At 37.2% G+C, this 22,321-nt stretch overlaps 1 protein-coding gene across 1 annotated transcript; it reads left to right on the top strand.

Moving 5' to 3' along the window:
* The first annotated feature begins 2,260 nt into the window (after window positions 1-2,260).
* LOC126830451 (multiple epidermal growth factor-like domains protein 11) lies at window positions 2,261-11,550 on the top strand. Its single transcript, XM_056103098.1, has 3 exons — window positions 2,261-2,311; window positions 7,880-7,993; window positions 9,040-11,550. The coding sequence occupies exons 1-3, from the start codon at window positions 2,278-2,280 to the stop codon at window positions 11,337-11,339; spliced, it is 2,448 nt and encodes an 815-aa protein (XP_055959073.1). The 5' UTR covers window positions 2,261-2,277; the 3' UTR covers window positions 11,340-11,550.
* The last annotated feature ends 10,771 nt before the right edge of the window (window positions 11,551-22,321 follow it).

Here is a 22,321-nt window from a genome sequence, read left to right as displayed (position 1 = left end):
CGCTGACAAAATTTACAGGGAATAGTTTTGAGTTTTTGTCCGTAGATGTAGTAGTAGAGAATTCATTCCAAGTATGTGCTGCATTATAGGCAAATGATCTGCAACCAAAGGTCTTCCGGTTATACTTTGGAAAAAAATTCATAAACACTAGGAACCAGGTCACAGTGGTCCAGCCGTAGAGTATTTATGAATAGTATTACCTCGGTAGTCTGGTGAGGTGCCGTGTATGCACTGATGACTTTAAAGTTTATTCTTTATCGAACAGGGAGCCAGTGAAGTGATTTTAAAAGTGACAATCATTTTTGGAGAAGGTGGTGATTCGTGCAACTTTAGGAGACCATTGGACGTTTCCATCTGGAGATGACTACTGATCTATTAGTGAAAGTTGTTTTTATATGTTATCAGCAAACGATAAGAATAGCTAATCACAAACTTTCATCTAATCTCATCTTATTAAACTGATAATGTCCTTAATTTGTGTAAGATTATCAAGATCAATAGTCATGACCTTAGTTGATTTAATGTTTACTGGACAATGCAATGCTTTAATGTTTCGTTGAAGCAATATTTCGGTAATGAAATTAAATTAAATGGGGTTTAGCGTTCTATTTTTCTGTACCGACTGAGCTATGCAGGGTATTACAGCCTACCGTGAATGGTTATTTTAAGTGCACACCATACAGGGTTTCGACCTAACAACTACCTGACCAAGTTCCCTGTCCGTACGACTAAGACACCCCTGCTTAAAATCTCTGGTCGTCATTTGATGAATTGGCGAATCCCTTGAAACCTGCTATCTCTAAAAGAAATATATGGTCAAAAATAGTTCTAAGATATGATAAACTGAACGTTGTCATTATTTGACATCCACTATCGACGATATATAAGATATAGTCAACATATTAAGTAGGCGCCAACAATGATAGACTCTGACATCTTGTTATTCAACTGAATGAGGATTGGGCTTTGAAAAAGTAGATATTGTTTTAAAATGCAAATTACGATCAGCGATGTTCACATTCGAATTGAATCATAAGATCTGACAATGAGTCAATTGGCGTCGTCTTAAGGAGTAGGGTCGCCTGTCCAAACTCGTGAGTTGCTTCAGGTCCTCCCGTTTCCTCCTACTGCTAAAAGACCCATACGCACAGGGAAAGATTGCCCGGTGACCATCCAGTGATTTACCGGTAAAACGTGTTCATAAGATGATACTATTCGTGGACATATTATGTATCTCAATAATTGCCAAAAGCTGGCTACCACACAACCTGTTGACATTTTAGTTTAGATCGTATATAGCCATTTAGAACCGCTGTGGGTTAAAGGATACCGATCACGTTTTAGCCCATGAGTTACATTGATCCAGATCACTGTATATTCGAACATTGTGTATCTCCTGTATCTTGATAGGCTTTGACAAGTGTACCACATAAACTGGAGCCGTGGTAACCCTCTGATCACAATGTATGTGCAGCAATATTCTGCAACGTAGCTAATAGAATGCTATGGTTGGCATAAGGGAATACGAAACACTAATCATAGACGTATACACTGAAATAAATGGCATTTGTGTCAGCCAGTTTTTTTTTTGTAAATGGAACTGGTAAGAATATTGATATAAATTAGTCAGCACATCTCCATGACAGTTCCTTTACACTTGGATTGGAAATGCAATGTTCTGGATCTCGTCTGGTCATCTGGCATGTTAAAAAGAGAATCCGACACTACTGACAAATAGAAAACGTCTCCTGGTACCCTGAAGAAAATCACGAAAAAAACATTACCTGTTCGTACTACTTAATACACTTTCACTCTCATTGTTATTTCTGCTAAAATTTACGGAAGTCTGTCTATATATAGGCAGCAAGAATAAATAACAATGATGTAACTGTATTTTGTGAATTTACAGCGAAAAAAAAAATATATTTTTTATAATTTAGGTCCAGTTAAAAGATAAACATTCAAGGCTTTAAATCAAATAAGTGCAATAGAACCTTTTCAAAAATAAATGCAAGCATTGTCACTGGTAATAAAAAATATGAAATCGCCCCTTTAAGTTTAGAACAATAAATTATCTATCTTGACAATCCTGTTGATTCGAACTTGGGCATATAAACCGCCTATCGAATCAAACTACGGTCCACATAATTTTGTCTTATCAAGAGGGTCATGATCTGAAGTAAACATTGCACACGAAACGACATTTTTATTTACTATATAATACGGTGGTACGTGATATCTTTTAATTGGATTGCTTTTCGCAAACGAAATATTGAAATGAAATTTTTGCTTGTGGTAGCCGCCATAGCGGGTAAGTAAACTCTGTAAAATTTGGCTCATTGAGAGCGCGGAATGGGGTTTAACGTCCACTCGACACAAACTATGTCATTTCTGGATTAACATATGGTTGAATTTTATTCAATAAGCGGATTGTGCGTAGGGGTCTTTGGCAGTGGAAGTAAACCGGGGGATCCGGAGAAAACCCACAATGTTAAGCAGGCGACCCTAATCCTTGTCACGAACCAGTGGGGAATCGAGACCACGCCACTTAAGCCATTGGCAGATCTTCTGATCTAACGCGCACGCTTTAACTTTCCAACCCACCCCCGTGGCGCTCATTGGGGGAGGTTCTAACGAGTAACCCCAGGGCCTAGTCTAACCGTTTGCCGACAAATTTCCCCATGAGTTTTCTGTTTGGTTTACCCTTGACAGTGGTGCAGAACGATCGTTCAGTTTACAATTGCATCTATTTTTTTCTTTGTCCTTTGTAGATTAACCGATTTTAATTAGCTCGATCTATTTCTTAAGGCCACCTCCAGATTTCGTCACGGTCGCTGAGATATAAATAAGGTTAGGGCAGGGGTTAGGTCTAGGTCTAGGTTAGCGCTTACCATGTATCTCGTGACCTTTGTCCAAATCTGGAGGTGGCCTTAAGAAATAAATCTAACCATTTTTAATTAATACCGCATTGACTTGTGTGGGACAAGTTTTCTCATTCAACATGGTGTACGAGACTGTATATAGAGCATCTGAAGTGACCGAAGTCGGAAACTGATGTTAGAATGTTCATTGTGTCCTGAATATTGGATATCAGGAGCCCAAGGTTTCACGTTATGAAAATACATTACCATTGACCAATAATATTACATTCTAATTCGTGTTCCATTTCACGTTTTGGTTACAATAGTGGTACCTTAGTTATGTAACGTCTGCTTCCAAAAAAGTGATATCACAGACATGACCCGGGAGAGCTTGCAACTTCCTCTTGTACATTAGAATATGATTTTGCAACCTTTCCATTTGCGACCTATAATTGCCATGAATTCGTTAACCGGGGAGGTTCTACCAATTATTAATAAGACAGCGTTGGTAGTGGATCGTGCCAGAGAACGATTACATGAATTCGGATTTGTTTCATACACAATTAATGTGTTGCTGTGTCCAGATCTGTAATCTGTAATCGGATCTCTCTCTCTCCCTCTCTCTCTCTCTCTCTCTCTCTCTCTCTCTCTCATGGTGAAGATACCATTATTTTCCATTATGTTGGAGGCTTGGGCACTTATATCAATGTAATAACATCATATATTCATTGTTTCATCTTTCTCAGAATCATCGTTAGTCATCGATCAAATTGCTTATATCGTGCTCACCATCTAACTCTGCTCCAATTTTAATAGTATACCTTTAAAGTTTAATCTGTGATGCAGGATGGAGGGCCTGGCAAGGACAGCTGTCTAGTAGTTCGGATGGGACGAAACCCGTAAAAGATCAGTATGCACGTAAAAGATCGCTTTGCAGTTGGAATTCGATATAAGAGTAGGCCGTAGTGTCGCTATCCGGGCAAAATTTCCTGCATAGCACACTGTATGGCGTATGCCGTTCTTCATTAGCCCAGTTCGGGGCAGAACAGTAGGACGTTAAACCCTATTTCATTTCATTTCATTTTGAAGTTGTTGTATTTTTTTATTTGTACAACGATTTTAGTTATAGTTGCTTTTACTATATTTAATAATTTAAAGTATATTTATAAAGTTTAATAGTTGCTTTAACTATTTTTACTAATTCTATTGTAAATTAATAAAGTTTGAAAGTTAAAGTGTTATGTTTGGATAGCGGTTTGTAATTTGGTTTTAATGTTGATCGCTTTATCAAAAATAAATTATTATTAATTATTATATGCGTCTTCTGCCCATGGATTGATTGAGAGGGAAGTGCTCACGTTTATTAATGACCAGCCGTTGCCAGGCAAGATACGCTCACGTTTTCCAAGAGATGGACAGAGAACAAGCTAAACAAAAACGCGATTTTTTGTACAGTTGGGGATCCCGGTGGCTAAGTGGGTAAGGTACTGGCTCGCTAGTCTGGAGGTCGGGTTTTCGATCCTTGCATTGGCCGAGAAAGTTCATCCAGATTTTCCGGCGTGAATCACCCTTGTCAGTGATGCAGGACGGAGGGCCTGGCAAGGACAGCTGTCTAGTCGTTCGGATGGAACGAAAACCCGAGGTCCCGTGTACACGTTGGCGTGCACGTAAAACATCCCTTGACAGTTGGAATTCGATATAAGAGTAGGCCGTGGTGCCGCTGTCCGGGCAAAATTTCCCTCATAGCACACTGTATGGCGTATGCCTGTCTTCATCAGTTTGGAGCAGAACAGTAGGACGTTGAACTCCATTTCATTTCATTTCATTTCATTTCATTTTGTACAGTCAGGTCGGATATAACTTATATTTTAAATTTCATGAAGATTGGTCAAAAACTGTGACTTCTAAAGGGTCCACAACCTTGGTATTACATACTTTTACACCATTTGCGTACAAGTAGCACCCATTTTGGGAAGCAGTTTCGGTTCGATTTTCACGAGATTTGAACTCAACAATCATTAGTGTGTAACGGTGTTGTATTTCGTACAATCAAGGGCCATAATTCAGGAAGTTACGATCCAGTCTGCGCGATTATCGACAGGAACCAAGATCTTTGGATTATAAACATGTATTTGAAGTTTCAGCAAAATCGGATCAAATTATGACCTCTAGAGTATCCACACAACATTGATATACCATAATTTTACACTATTTGCGTACAAGGGGCGGCCATTATGTCCGGCAGTTTTGGTCCGATTTTACCGAAATTCGAACTCAACCGACATTACAGTATAACGATGATATATTCAAATGTTTTGTTTTTTTTAAATCGGATAATATTTGTGACCTTTAGAGGGGCTATAAACTAAATACGCGAGTTTTCGTACAATCGGGGGTCATAATTCACGAAGTTACGATCTGATACGCACGAATATCGAAAGGAACCAAGATCTTTGGTTTATAATAATGATATAATATGTTTTCGTATTCAGGTACATTTGAATTATAAATAACTACATAAATTACAAAAGATATAATACAATATTATACAATCGCAATAATGTAAAGATTTTTTCAATCAGTACATAGGTGGTGAATTATTTCACGTATATGTTCATGGTTTATATCTTTGTTGTTGGATTCTAATAAATATATCAAATCTTTTACAGTTGCTGACTTTTGAAGAGTCACAATATCATTGTCAATATTAGAGCGAAATGTGTTTTTGTACTGTACAAATTTAAACCTCGAAATACTGTATTTAAAACAAACATAATTTATATTCTTAATTAGAACCACTTCCATAAAAAGCATGTTTACTGCAAGTCGTGCCTGGTGCAAAGGTTCTTGTTGTTAACTGATGTTTTAAAGAATTGCACAAATCTTGAGTGCAGCTGAATTTTAACACTACGATCTTGGAATAAAATGGTAGTTTATTATAAGTGCGATATACATTTACGCCAGGTACAGTAGAAGTTATTAACAGACTTGTGCTCTAAGTCCCACAATATAACACCATATAAAGACATACAATACGTTTTAAAAAGCTGATATTTTGTGTTTGATAATGTAGACTTAAATTGATTAAAAGTAACATTGAAATTAGCAAAAACGATCTTTTCCCTTCTGGATTGTATGTTCTTTACTTTCACAAAGTAGAGAAAGTGGGCCCGGTCAAAGGCATCTAGCAGGCGCGCATAAACATGTGGTAAGTCAGACGATTTCAGCACATCATTGTTCTTCTTTAATATAACCCAGTCTAATAGTTTACCAGTGCTGCTACTCAGAGCAATACTTCTATAATTCCTAAAGTCGTTTAAAGATTTCTTTCTGTTTACCGGAATAGAGATTATAGCTGATAACGTAAAATTTTGTGGATTAAATCCGTAACGTAGCATAGCTGATAAGACAATAATAATATTAATAGGGGGCGTGAATTATATGATCGGAAAATTGACCGATATCGCCATCGTTTTTGACAGCTTTCAAAATATCTGAAACGGAGATTTCATGGTTATCATGACGGTTACCGTGTTCGCAGTGTTCCGTGACATTTGACTCTAATTTATGTTCAAGAGAGTCCATATAGTCTTGCTTAAATAAAACTAATTCGGTACACCGTTACTTGAACCTTTTATTTTCTGAATTTGTTACCATATGTTTCTACTCTTGTTTGCCACAAGATTTTCAGCTAATTTGCTTGCGATAATATTCTTTTATTGCGCTTATTGACCGGAGGAGCATAGTGGTACCATGCCCTAGTGCGGCCTCTAATGTCAGCCAAATGCCCACAACGAGGGGAGTTGTTATCTTTCCAAATGTTACAGGGGGGTTGGATGGCTGAATGGTTAGCTTGCGCGCGCTGTATCATAAAGTCTGTCATTGAATCGACTGGCGTGGTTTCGAATCCCCGGTTGTACGTGACAAGGAGTAAGGTCGCCTGTCCAACCTCGTGGGTTTTCTCCGGGTCCTCCGGTTTCCTCCCACCACTAAAGACCCCTACGCGCAAGCGAATTATTGAAATAAAATTAAACCATGCGTTAGTCCCGAAATGACCTAGTTTGTGTCGAGTGGACGTTAAACCCCATTTCTCTCTCTCTCTTTCCAAATGTTACGCCAAAATATTGCAACTTTTCAGAATGGTTCAACATTATCGTTCCAGCCAGGAATTACTCGTTTATTATTACCAGCTTTTGAGTATGATATGCTCTTCAAGCTAGCATCAATGTTTATTCTTAAAAGTTTAGTGTAGTAATTATCTAATTATATGCGATGAATTGAAAATGAGAGATTTGTACATTTTATGGGACTTCAATATCACTAGGAAAATGTTCAAGCTTTTATTTGTAATGCGAGCAATTGTTGTTTTGAAGCATATTGCCATCTTACGACTGGGCTGGCAAGTACATGTTTCTCAGAAGAGACAAAGGTGTCGATATTAAGTTCAAAGTTATAATGATGGCGGCATGGTCTTACAGATTATCGCCCTCTTGTAACGAGACACCGTTTAAGATTTTATTAAATATATCTCTGAAAAAATAAGGTCATCAATCAATCTTGCAGCTTCTATGAGTCAATGTATATTTTAAAGCATTGGATAAACAAAACCCCGAAAGACGATTGGATGATAGGAGTTAATTCTATTAACGTTAGTGTTAAAGTCACCACCGATAATAATATAGTCTGCATTTCAAGTTTCATCAAAATCAGATGTCCAAAAGCTAACATGTGATTTTTCGTACAAACAGGGACCATAATTCCCGAAGGTGTGGTCCGATACATGCTAATATCGAAAGGAACGGAGATCTGTCGGGGATAGACCTTTATTTCAAGTTTCGTCAAAATCGGATAAAAATTGTGACATATAAATTGTGGACGGACGGACAGGGGGCGGCATAATACGTCCACATGAAAATATGGGCGTATAAAAACTCAGTGTTTGGTGGTGGATGAATACAGTACCGTTAAGAGAATTCGAATTTATTATTTCATACAAATGTGTTGGGGTGTCGTTTCAGTTACTGGTGTAGGAGCCCAGGTCTGTAATCAGGACCATGAATGTAAACACCTTACCAACTGTGCCATGCATGAAGTACCTTTCTGTAACGCGGAAGGACAATGTCGTTGCAAAGGTATGTACATTATTCTCTTAAAGGAGCTAAATTGATAATATTTGGGACTTAGAAATTGCCACAAAATTTCAAATCAGGTATGTTCGGCGAAATACGTGAGAAATCTCAATCGAATGGCAATCTCTAGCGTCTGGTTATCCTAGGCTACACTGGTAGTATTTATTACGTATGCTCTCCATATTAGAATATGAGGTCGCCGTTTGACATGACTTGTAGAATATGACTAGCCGTGTTACAAATTGCTTTGAAACTCATTCTGGTACACGATTCTTGTCCCAGTGGTGACATGTTTATTTTGTCTTAAATATTGGATATCAGAAGCCTATCTTTTCCCGGTAAGATCAAAACATCAATGTTGCTTTAAATTGACAGATAATTCGTGTTTTCAATGTCGAAGACAGTGGATGATTTTGAGTTAAAGACTTAGCTCCTTTAAAGGTCCTGTGAAAAACACCTTGTCAGTGGTGCAGGAAACGGGGCCTGACAAGGGATGAGGAATAGTCTCGTGTACACATTTGCGTGTACGTACAAGATACTTTGGCAGATGTAATTGGAACAGTAGGGCGTTAAATCCCATTTCATTTTATTTGTATGAAAACCCAAAAGTGAACTTTCTGGTGTATCCCATGAGTTATGTTTTTATCTACCGACGTTTGTAAACTGCTCAGAATCATCTTTAAAGATTTAGTATCCTGGCAGTCGAGATATTAAATACATATCCAATGATTGGAAGTATATCCGAAATACCCATCAACGCAATTTCAACATTCGAAAACAACGTCGGGAATCAACCCTCGAGTCCAGGTGAATAATATCGAATAGTAACCCATAAACTACAGCGCAATAACTCCAATCCAAATTGTCGTAGCATCCGAGGCAAAGATAATGGTGTCACGGTCGAAACCTCTCTATTATGTTGTACACGCGTAAGCCGGTGGTTGGATGCTCGGTACTGTTGCGGTCCAACACTTGAAGCTTCGTTCATTTACGTAATCAATAATATATTATGACGTTAGAACATTAATACCATATATTATATTTTCCAGATGGTCACGCTGTAGGTCGACGGGAACCAGGCAACTGTACTGATGATGATATTTCCGTTTGTCAGTGTCTCCATGGAGGAACCCCATTCTGCAAGGACGATCATTGCCACTGCAGTCACCATTCCGTTGGCAACTGTACTGACGATGACCTCACTGAATGTTCATGTGATCATGGTGCATCTGCTTCTTGCAAGCACAACAAATGTCACTGCGACCATCATCCTGTCGGTAAGAGGGAAGCCGTAACTTGCACAGATGATGACCTTTCAAACTGCCAGTGCGAACATGGAGGAACCCCATCATGTAAAAATGATCACTGCCACTGTGACCATCACGCCGTAGGAAGACGGGAACCAGGCAACTGTACGGATGATGATATTTCCGTTTGTCAGTGTCTCCATGGAGGAACACCATTCTGCAAAAACGATCATTGTCACTGCAGTCACCATTCCGTTGGCAACTGTACTGACGATGACCTCACTGAATGTTCATGTGATCATGGTGCATCTGCTTCTTGCAAGCACAACAAATGTCACTGCGACCATCATCCTGTCGGTAAGCGGGAACCAGGAACTTGCACAGATGACGATTTTTCAAACTGCCAGTGCGAACATGGAGGAACCCCATCATGTAAAAATGATCACTGCCACTGTGACCATCACGCTGTAGGAAGGCGGGAACCAGGCAACTGTACGGATGATGATATTTCCGTTTGTCAGTGTCTCCATGGAGGAACACCATTCTGCAAGAACGATCATTGCCACTGCAGTCACCATTCCGTTGGCAACTGTACTGACGATGACCTCACTGAATGTTCATGTGATCATGGTGCATCTGCGTCTTGCAAGCACGACAAATGTCACTGCGACCATCATCATGTAGGTAAGCGGGAACCAGGAACCTGCACTGATGACGATTTTTCAAACTGCCAGTGCGAACATGGAGGAACCCCATCATGTAAAAATGATCACTGCCACTGTGACCATCACGCCGTAGGAAGACGGGAACCAGGCAACTGCACGGATGATGATATTTCCGTTTGTCAGTGTCTCCATGGAGGAACACCATTCTGCAAAAACGATCATTGTCACTGCAGTCACCATTCCGTTGGCAACTGTACTGACGATGACCTCACTGAATGTTCATGTGATCATGGTGCATCTGCTTCTTGCAAGCACAACAAATGTCACTGCGACCATCATCCTGTCGGTAAGCGGGAACCAGGAACTTGCACAGATGACGATTTTTCAAACTGTCAGTGCGAACATGGAGGAACCCCATCATGTAAAAATGATCACTGCCACTGTGACCATCACGCTGTAGGAAGGCGGGAACCAGGCAACTGTACGGATGATGATATTTCCGTTTGTCAGTGTCTCCATGGAGGAACACCATTCTGCAAGAACGATCATTGCCACTGCAGTCACCATTCCGTTGGCAACTGTACTGACGATGACCTCACTGAATGTTCATGTGATCATGGTGCATCTGCGTCTTGCAAGCACGACAAATGTCACTGCGACCATCATCATGTAGGTAAGCGGGAACCAGGAACCTGCACTGATGACGATTTTTCAAACTGCCAGTGCGAACATGGAGGAACCCCATCATGTAAAAATGATCACTGCCACTGTGACCATCACGCCGTAGGAAGACGGGAACCAGGCAACTGTACGGATGATGATATTTCCGTTTGTCAGTGTCTCCATGGAGGAACACCATTCTGCAAAAACGATCATTGTCACTGCAGTCACCATTCCGTTGGCAACTGTACTGACGATGACCTCACTGAATGTTCATGTGATCATGGTGCATCTGCTTCTTGCAAGCACAACAAATGTCACTGCGACCATCATCCTGTCGGTAAGCGGGAACCAGGAACTTGCACAGATGACGATTTTTCAAACTGTCAGTGCGAACATGGAGGAACCCCATCATGTAAAAATGATCACTGCCACTGTGACCATCACGCTGTAGGAAGGCGGGAACCAGGCAACTGTACGGATGATGATATTTCCGTTTGTCAGTGTCTCCATGGAGGAACACCATTCTGCAAGAACGATCATTGCCACTGTAGTCACCATTCCGTTGGCGACTGTACTGACGATGACCTCACTGAATGTTCGTGTGATCATGGTGCATCTGCGTCTTGCAAGCACGGCCATTGTCACTGCGACCATCATCATGTAGGTAAGCGGGAACCAGGAACCTGCACCGATGACGACTTTTCAAACTGCCAGTGCGAACATGGTGGAACCCCAACATGTAAAAATGATCACTGCCACTGTAATCATCATTAAGTGTTTTAAGAAAATAATAACTATTTCGATGTGCTATAAAGTAATGTACTATCAACCATGGTTTCCTTAGCTCTTTGTGGTAAGCATTGGATACCAGTAAATTCATTTCCGGTCACATGACACTAACCCGTAATCTAGGATTACTGACATAACTTTTTTTAAACTCTGTATTGATGTGTTATTGTTGAAGAAATATATGTATTGAACTCTTCTCTGTGTCGCAGTCTGTTTCGGTACCCGGGTTGGCAATTAGCCTTTTTACTTTTTAGTTACAAAATAATAGCCACGTTAACCATGATATTGCTGCAGGTAAAGGATGGGGTCCATACACGATAAAAAATTTTGTGCATACAGAAGTTGTGCTCAAAGCTCTATACAACTTATATCTAGATCTCTAGGATACGGAGGTATACCGCCAATAATTTGACTCCAACGTTAATTCTAGTCTCTTTGCCTGGTTCTAACTTTTCTCAAATTGATTTCAGCGTTAATTCTAGTATCTTTCCCCGGTTCTAACTTTACTCAAAAGAAACTATTTCTTGGTGCAAGATAAAATTCCCAGTTATAATTCAAGCACAAAATCCAATTACCGAGGAGGTGAAATTTAATGCCTCCATACGGATAAAGCCTGAATAGCTCCCTTCACCTGTGAACTCTTTAAATGCATACATAGCAGCAAACGCGGGATATTTGGTAAGAGTGGACCGGTTTTCATCCTCAAAACTCATTCTGAATAATCAAGGTGTCAACGAACAACGGTGATATGTGGCGCATATCTGGGCCCAAATATAAAATTGAATCTCACCAGCTTCATCACCCTAACCAAGCTGACATTTATATGTTTCATAGACATAGAATAATAAATCAATTTGTATACGGAGCCACGGTGGCTAATGTAATAATATCGGACTTTCTTCTTGTGTTTCCGTTGTGATCGTAAAAAACTACAGGTTAGTTCGTTTCTACAACTTTATTGATAAACTGTGTGGCTTCGAAGGTCCTCGTTCTCAATAAAGCATAGATGATAGCTGCTCGGAATATCTGGGTGAGCTCTGATGAATTTCGCTCAACACCCCCTTTTATAACCTCCTGGTTTCTGTAGGTAATAGACTGACCTTGACGTTAATTTCCTTCCCAAATATGGAATAAATATCCCCATACTCCAAAGACCGGGGGAGAGCATTACCTTATTTGGTCTACCAAACACGTCATAAACAAGGTAGAATTTGATGGATATTTTGACAATGGTAAGGATTTTACCGAAATATCACTGTTTTTTTTATACATAAATATATCATTCAATTCATTAAGTCTTTAGTAAGTGTGATTTGACTCTATAGAAAATGTGAACCAAATAACTAGTTAATGATACAATGTGGTCGCAAGGGTCATAGTATTACACTAAGTGAGTAAGACGTTGGCTGGCTAGTCTGGGGGTCGCGGGTTCTCTCCCGTTATTGCTAGAAAGTGCAGGACGACAGGCCTGACAAGGACAACTGTCTAGTTGTGTACACATTGGCATGCACTTAAAAGATCCCTTGACAGTAAGCTGTCTTGTTCGGATGAGACGAAAAACCCTTGGACCTGTAAAATAACCCGTGATGCCCTGTCTTCATTAAACCCTATTTCATTTACATGATATAATTGTAAATGTTTATTATATTCACTATATATCACCACTTTGTACATTATAATATCCTCAAGTCAAATGTTAAATATTGTTTTATAGTTAGTAGGTATTAATTATGGGGCTAAATCTCTAACTCATTATTTTCCGTAATACTGGAAATTAAAAACACGAATCAAAATTCAATATTGGTCAATTTCGATCAATATTAATGTTATCTTGGAGTGAAAATATTGGATCCCAGTGTCGAATATTTATGACATAAATAAAATTTTAAAATCAGTACACGAATACTGTATTCTACGGTTTTGTGAGTCATTTGTAATAAACAAAGACACATAAATCCTACAAGATAATGCAGAAGAAACTACTAATGGCTGATTTACAAACGACACAATAATAATTATTTTAAAAACGGGTATATTGGACAATACAGAGCTGTTCACGGATTTGATCGAACATAATTAATTAGGAAATGCAATAAAAATTCTAAAAATTGACTATGCATACATTTATGCTACATTAATAAATTGTCCTTTTAGACCCATTTTCGTCTATTTTAAGGATAGAAAGAATAGAGCCAAACGCCATTTAATACAGTTTTATAGTTAGTAGGTATGATTATTAACTTAATACAACCAACCTGGGCACATATTCACGAAAACTTAAACTAAGAATAAGATACAATCGAAATTTTAAGAAATACTACAATTCGATTGGCTGACCAGTAAAAGCAATTTGCATATATCCAATTTGCATATTGGTCAGCCAATCGAATTGCAGTATTTCTTAAAATTTCGATTGTATCTTAGTTTAAGTTTTCGTGAATAAGAGCCCAGACTTGTACCACCAACAGACTCCATCACCGCCATAATGTGATAATCAACTATAATACATAATACAACTCTTTTTATTTTCAATCCGACTGTTATTTGTTTTTAATACGATTGCCCCGTCGTTAGCGAACCAACGTCTAACTAATCCCCACAGTTGACAATTCAAAAGCATTTTTTTCTTTCCGGGGGTAGGGGTTGTGCATCCTCGACTTTACTCCTCTAACCCCTGCGTTATGGTGGGACATGTTTTCAAGTTATACGCCCTTGATGATTGTGCTATTTATATCGACCGAATAATAACAGAAGTCAAAAATATAGATGTTATACATGTTTGAAATCAGCGAAACAAACTACAGATTTTGATAATACAATTAAATATAAATGAATTAGAAATATATACATTATTTACATAAATCATTCAGTAAATGGCGTGTATATGATTATCTAACCTTATAAAAACGAACGCGAAACGACTGGTTTGTAAACTGGTTTTTGATTGGTTCGTAGATTTTAGCTACAATCAAGGCCAGGGCAGATAATTTCAAATCGTGGAAACCCTATGGATTAACTCAGGGTGTAGTGGAGTAGAACGGAATGAGTACACTGGGGATACCGAGGTCAGAGCCAAAATACCCCTGAGCTTTAGATGTCTCTGATGTAAGGTGGCAAATACAGGTGTCAATAATAGCAAAGTACAACTGCTCAAATAAATAAATGATAAGCGGTATTGTTTCTTGACATAGTAAGCATACTTTGTATCGTGCATTACGCGTGTCACAACTTACACAAATATAAAATAAACACTGCATGCGTCAAGCCTTATTCTTTTAGTTGAATCTCTTGTTGTTGTCCATTGCCACTGTAACGTCCAATACATTATGTATGATATTATAGACAGGTTAATTTTAATTAAATTTAACCCCCTCTCTCTCTTTCTCTCCCTCGTCTATGTGAACTGCTATGTTTGTCGGGAAATAGATTTAATTATCAACCCCAACACAGCAGCAACCGAGAAACCAGGTTATTGAATCACTGACGTGTGGTATAGCCTATGCAATTTTCGGCCCTACATTTCAACCTAACCAACCGCTCAACTCTTGTATCCCTCCGCTTCAAAATCATAAATATTCACCAAAACCTAGCAGAAAATGTATTTTCAAACCCTTTTCTTCGATTCTACACCAAAAAGTCAACAAAAATCGCCATACAAAAGGGGGAAAGGGAGAGAAAGACTAAAAAAAACTTTCGCCCTACCTTCGTGCGTGACGGCGTAGATGTGTCCATGTATTTATTTCAGTAATATTTGGTCGTGGGGTGAAAGCGGAGGGAACTGATCTGGGCAATTCGCCTATTCAACTTTATCCTTTGTATAAATGTTATAGATTGTGTATGAAAAGTAGACTCTCTTTTCCTCTCATGGAAATAGAAAGTTTGCAGATATATTGTTTCAAGTATTTAGTATAAGTTCAGTATTCCTATACGTGAACCTAATGGAACTTCTTCAATAGTATTTTGTGTGTTTAACCAGTTCATTCATCAGGTATGTTCAATATTATATTTATGGGAATTGGGATTTGTCTTAAAGTGGAGGCTATATATTTCCTTCCAGTTAATTTAGTTGATGATTTTAAACGGAATGGGTTAAATAAGTTCACATATTACATAGTTATTACATTATTTAAAATATTTCACTTTAAATACATTTAAGAATGGGATTCCTTGAGGAAAAATTATACTCAATTGTAGAAATCGAACATGGCCTGGATTACAAATTATATTTAGGCAATAAGTTGAAATGATTCTTAGACGATGTATTTGGCATGAACGAATTTGCAACGTTGCAGATTTGCAACAAATAATAAATGATTTAGATCTAAATATTAAATTACAATTGAAACGAACGATCTGCAAATCGCATTCTTTGACGTTCTAGTGAAACGAAGAGGAGAACTCCTTATAACGGATGTGTATTCTAAAGAAATAGATACAAAAAACTATCTCTCGGGGAACGGGAGTTTTATTTCCGATTATCTATCGTCCTTACACGAGAATACCTTGATAATCCGTTGGAAATGATGCGTCTCGGGAATATTATATAGACTAGGGGCGTCCCGCGGTAATGCGCAACGCGGAAAGCTTGTCCGACAGCAATACTAAATATATAACGATACGATGTCGTTATGGGGTACCGTGGTACTGGAACGTCTAAAACTAAGGGAAAAGAATACTTTTAAGACAACTGACATTTATTACAGGTGCTGGTATATGCAGTGTACGTGAGTAAGGAGAAACAGGGCTGACTCCCATATATACCCTAACGGCGTTAACCCTTATCGACTATCGTCAGTGTTAAGTAACTTTTAATCCTCTTTGTTTCTAAACTTTGTCTAAACCTATGATTGTAGGAAACCACAATTAATGTTGCGGATCTAACTAAATAAAAGTTGAATAAGAGATCTTGATAAGAACTAAATATTTCAATAATTACACAATATGAAGACTGGCTGTAGGAAAAGGCTTTTCAAGGAGGTGTAATAGGGCGTGTATACTTATGACTAAACATCGGCACGTAATGTCTCTAAACTATAACATCTCTTATAAATAATGTAACCCAGAGCAGACCAAACCTGATGAACCCCTTTCTTTAGCTATTAAAACAGCATCACTTCTCGAGGTAATAGAAGTTGGGATAAATAAGGCTTAGGAATGAAGGCTTTTATAGTTTGAACACTGGTTTGTGATATCATTGCCAGTGGAGAGAGAGAGATGGGGTTTAACGTCCACTCGACACAAACTAGGTCATTTCGGGACTAACACATGGTTCAATTTTATTTAAATAATTCGCTTGCGCTTAGGGTTTTTTTTCCAGCAGTGGGAGAAAACCGGAGGGCCAGGAGAAAACCCACGAGGTTGTACAGGCGACCCTACTCCTTGCCACGTACAACCGGGAATCGAAACCACGCCAGTTGACTCAATAACAGATCTTATGATACAGCGCGCACGTGCTAACCACTCAGCCATCCATGCAACACCCCATCCCCCATTGCCGGTGGAAACAGGCACAATATCTAAAGAATGAACAAATGCTGAGGTGAGGTTTCAGTCGGCTGATCTAAATTATTTCTTTAAACATAGTAAAGCTTGAAATATGTCAGTTTTCACTCTTCAGAGTGCTTTTGTAAACAAGTTTTTATTGCAGTTTCGGTGACGTATTCGCAATAACCGTTAAATAAACTGCCCGAATTCTAATAAAACACTACTTTTACCATGGATTAAAACAATTTGTCTGGAGTCGCTCTGGTTTGTGCCACATTTTTCGGGCATCGATTATTATTTGTGAAGGCAGCTGTAACCTAATTGGATGGTTAGAAATCAGGTCGGCATAGAGTGGGATTTCAGTTGCAAACTGGTTGGAAACTTTGAAGTTTCTTAATTCACGGGCTACAATAGCAGAAAAGCGCATTTGCGCGGTTAAAATTTCAAAATTGTCTCGGGAACGCTAGTTCCCCCATACATATGCGTAAGGGCTCGGTGAAAGGTATGGGGAAAAACCTGTAATGCCAGAAATATTTTCGGGTTACAGATGGCGGTGGGAGAGGCGAAGGAACGGGGCCTACCGCGTAGCCCCCCACCCCCACCTCACCCGAAAACAATTTAGAAAATGTGCTGCTGCAAACTCGTTTTCCTGGCGCGAATCGTGATGGTGGGAACCTAGCATTATCACGGCTGTATTATCATCTTCTATTTAATTACAGATAAAAATAGCAGTCCTTTCTTCAGTGATTTTACAGTTGGTCCCTTTAACGAATTTTCAGACCACGCAACATTGTTTACTTCATTAAACTGTATCGAATGCCCTGACCTGGATGTCTGTACATGTGCACGTGCAGGCGGGTCCCAAACAACCAGGGGCCTGTTTCACGAAATTTTAACTAAAGATGAAATCTAAATTTTAGTAGATACTTCAATTTTGATTGGCTAAGCACTAAAATCAATCTAATATTATCTAATCAAATTACTAAAATTTGGATTTTATCTTAGTTAAAATTTCGCGAAACAAGCCCCAGGTCGATAAAACTTTGATAGAAAACACCGACGCATCCTCGGTATCCCCAGTGTACTCATTCCGTTGTACTCCACTATACTCTGGGGTAATCCATAGGGTTTCCTATTAAATTATCTGCCCTGGCCTTGATTGTAGCTATAGTCTACGAACCAATCAAAAAACAATTTACAAACCTGTCGTTTCGCCTTCGTTTTTATAAGGGTAGATAAACATATTCATGTCCAGATACTGAATGATTTATGTAAGTAATGTATAAATGTTCAATTCATTTATATTTAATTGTATTATCAAAATCTGTAGTATTTTTTCGCTGATTTCAAATATGTATAACATCTATATGTTTGATTTTTGTTATTATTATTACTATTCGTTCTTTGTCTAGAATGTTTCATTCTGTTATTTTTATTATTATTGAACTTATACTTGGCAATTTGATTCACTATAACTTGTATACGATATCAGGTGGATGTAAAATTCCACGAATGAACGAACGAACGAATCTCAATAAAATTCTTGAAACCTGCATAAACGTACGGTCTACATTAATATAATATTATATAATTTGATGTTAATAAATACGCATTTAGAATAATTTGGACTTCCCTAATTTAGACTAACTCCTAGTCTTGTCCGTTGAGAGTTACTTCCCTTTGCCAACTTCCTTTGCGATTAACGATTGATGAGATTGGTCGATAAAAATAGCACAACCATCAAGGGCGGATAACTTGAAAATTCTGCCCCTCCCACCAACATAGATTAACCCAGGGTTTAGTGGAGTAGAACGGAATGAAACCACTGGGGATACCGAGGATGACATCGACGCAATAAAAAGTAGCATTGGGCCTACTGTATCATGTGAGAAAAAAAACCCTGTAGAGCATGTTGTCTTTAATTTTTACCCCACATTGTCAAAAATTAACTAACAAGCGGGAGACATGCAAGCTTTGTAATCCTTATAAAAGTGGGATTATTTTTTAAAAATAAGCCATGGTTAGGGTGACCCGAGCTGAAAAAAAATCTCGAAAACTATTTACAGTTATGGCACTATATCTATATAAACAACAACCTTAGAAGATCCTTTATTAGAAACTGTCAAGAAACTGTATCTGCGTGCTATATTTCCTAAGATATATCCATTCGCATGTCCGTTAAAGTGTATCAAATAACAAGTTTGTGTTGAAATTTGAGTGAAAATCTACACATCACCTGTGTTCAAATTTATGAAACTTTTGTTGAAATTTATGAAACTTTTGTTGAAACTTTTGTTGAAATTTATGAAACTTTTGTTGAAATTTATGAAACTTTTGTTGAAATTGTGTTGAAATTTATGAAACTTGTGTTGAAATTTATGAAAATTGTGTTGAGATTTATGAAACTTGTATTGTTTCATACAAACTTGTGTTGTATTTTTCCATTTATGTCCAGTATAGATAGCAACATTTCGCATGCAGCACCCCTTCGTTTTGTTCTGTTTAAACTGCAATGTTTTTTTTGTTTTTTAATTGACATAACAATAAATTTGTTTGATAAATTATTTATTCATTAAATAATAGGACAAATCAAATAATACTGCCAGATCAATACTAAATAGACATCTGGAATGTTAATGAACAAAGTTAATACCAATACTAATAAAATTGTGTTATATAATGACAAAATGAAATACAATAGACATTTACAACATATTTACAAGGTTTAAAGTCATATTACAAGTGGTTTGTGAGGGGCATCTAGAAACAAGTAACATACATAGAATTAACCAAAGAAATATGCACTATTCTAGAATTTATAAATTGATATAGAACCTTCTCCTGATTTAAAAACAAATATAAAATGAAACTTGTACCTAAAAAGAGCACCCATGGAATAATATACAAGCACCAGGACCACAGGTTATTAAACCAGTGGCTTCCAGGCAAGAAACGCCCACATATTGCAAGAGATGGATAGAGAACAAGCTAAAGAGAATGAATAACTGCTTGCTTGTGTTTGCGATGGATATTTAAAATTAAAAACATTTTTTTTAAATAACAGGTCAAATGCAACAGATAACTTGATAGTTTTACAATCACTGTATTCTTTTCCAGAATTATAAAAAAATGAAGGTTTAATGTTTAAAATGTATGGTTGGGTTCTCTCGTTGTTGTTATCATATATCAAATAATCTTCCAAGGATGTTTCGTCCTGAAAGATGAAAAGTAGACTAAAATACACTTTCTATGGTAACAATGTTTAAATAAATAATTCGTTTTGCCACATAATGAGTGTCTATTTGGTTTCAACTCTGCATAACACCTTTTGAAAGTTTTGAAATTTGGGACTAAAATGGAAATTTTTACTATGGTTGCTTTGGAAATCTTTTACGTGTACCACCAATTTGTACACTTAACCATATTAACAAACAGCAATTATAAACTAGTGGTTCAAAAACTATTAAATAGACCAAGTATCTTTTCCATAGATTTACCCCAAACAACCCAAAACACCTTTAATTACCCAAAACACCCTGTATTTTGAATAAAACAATACATTTTTATAGTTTTTTCTTTCTTTTTATATGTATACATGTAGATGATTTAAAATATTGCCTAAACTTTCCAATTTGTTTTAATAGTTCTGAAAAAGCAAACAAATAAAAGATCAAATTAAGCAAGAAAGCCAACCCCTGTTGTTATCGTCATAGAAATATTTCTATGGTTATCTTATTGGTTGGAGATTTGTTTTTCGTTATACGTTTCTGGTGAAATATAAATCGGTAATGAAACATTTATAATACACTAAAATCTAATTAATAGTAACAACTCATTAAGTAATTATCAGATAAATCATTAAAATTTGTTTGGCTTCTAGTTCTGCCCCATGCTAACGTTTAGAATACAAAACATTTAATATCATGGATTTAGCTGTTCAAGTTATCAAAATTCATTGAAAATCAATATACTTATTCATCTCAAGACCTTAAACTCTGTGTATCAATCTAAAGTCAATCGGATAATAACTTTAGCCTCTAGAGAGTCCACAAGATATTTCAAAGTGATCAAGGGCCATAACCCTGGCAGTAATTATCGGAAATCGTTGAAAATCAATGGGCTTCTTCGTTTCATGACAGTGTGTATAAATTAAAAGTCAACGCGATATTAAACATACATTATGCAAGAGCTAAATCTGCCTATTGCAGGTCTTTCTTTAGGCCTGATATATTATCTAAATTATTAATTAGACATTAATTAACTTATCCAGACCATAATCAACTTTCCATGTCAACGCTAGCCTGCAATATTTACTCAATTAGGATCCGATTTGCTGCTCAACTTTCATTCGTGATTTAATCATGAAATGGGTAATCGAGACTATGTTTTTTTATAATACCGACTTTAGTAATGTTGATAGAGGCTAGGCCGAAAATTCAATCGCTAAAATTGAGTGGATCAATTTGACTGAAATTTTCAGCAAATCCTTTTTACAATATCTAGTTTTTGACTATTATGGTGAGAACTGCCAGCTCTTTATCTAATCTCCCATAATCTATCTTTAACTGTAGCATTCAGAGCCCCCACAAGCAATATACGACCACATTTCTATGAATAATAAGGCTGTTCATAAAATTAATTTACAGCTATGGTGTGCCTATAACTCTTTTTGTTCTTTAGAGTTTTCAACTTGATTTATGGTTCTCGGATTAATGAACTTCAACAATAACCTTTTTTTGCTTTTTGACTTTGTAGAACTTTAAAAGCTCGCAAACTAAAGGCAATTCACAAAATATTTTTGGTTCAAAATTCAAAAGAACATATTTTCAATTGATTTTCACTGATAAATTGCAGCAAAGATTTTATACAATCTTATATCACACACGCCTATAAATGTATACTAACTCTTTAATCTTAATGTAAACGCCCATCACATGCAACCATAAACTAAATGAATATTATATTTAATGGAAGTTTTGAAATTAACGTCAAGGTGACCCATTTAAAAACCAAACAGAAAGTGTTGATCTCCTAAATTTTACACCATCCTTCTCCTTACAATAAGGTTTTATTTTAATATTAAAAAGAGTACAATATAATAACAACTTGTATTATAAACAAACAGGGTCTCCCTTTCTTTATATTTTACTGTGATAATTCCCCATTGATAAACTTTTGTTATAATTATACATGTACATATAAATTCAAAGTGACATTGCTTCACTTTTTATGCAGGGATTGGCTGAGCAAAACCTTCATGATTTTTTCAAGACGGAGAAATTTGGCTAAAACAATTTTAAAATAGCGGCTGAACGGAGTGTTGGGAGGGGCGGTTTATTTTGGGGTTTTTTAGTAAGGAATTTAGGTTTCATTCCATTACGTACATATTTCATTTCTAAACCTACCGTTACGAACTCTCCAGACTATTTATATTCGGTTAAAAATAGAGATCGGCGTCGAAATTCGCCTAGTGTGTCCACTGT

This window comes from Patella vulgata, chromosome 8 (genome assembly GCF_932274485.2).
Source record: "Patella vulgata chromosome 8, xgPatVulg1.2, whole genome shotgun sequence".
Classification (NCBI taxonomy): Eukaryota; Metazoa; Mollusca; class Gastropoda; family Patellidae; genus Patella; species Patella vulgata.
The sequence above is the reverse complement of the archived record's forward strand: the minus strand, read 5'-3'. Positions and strand labels throughout refer to the sequence as shown.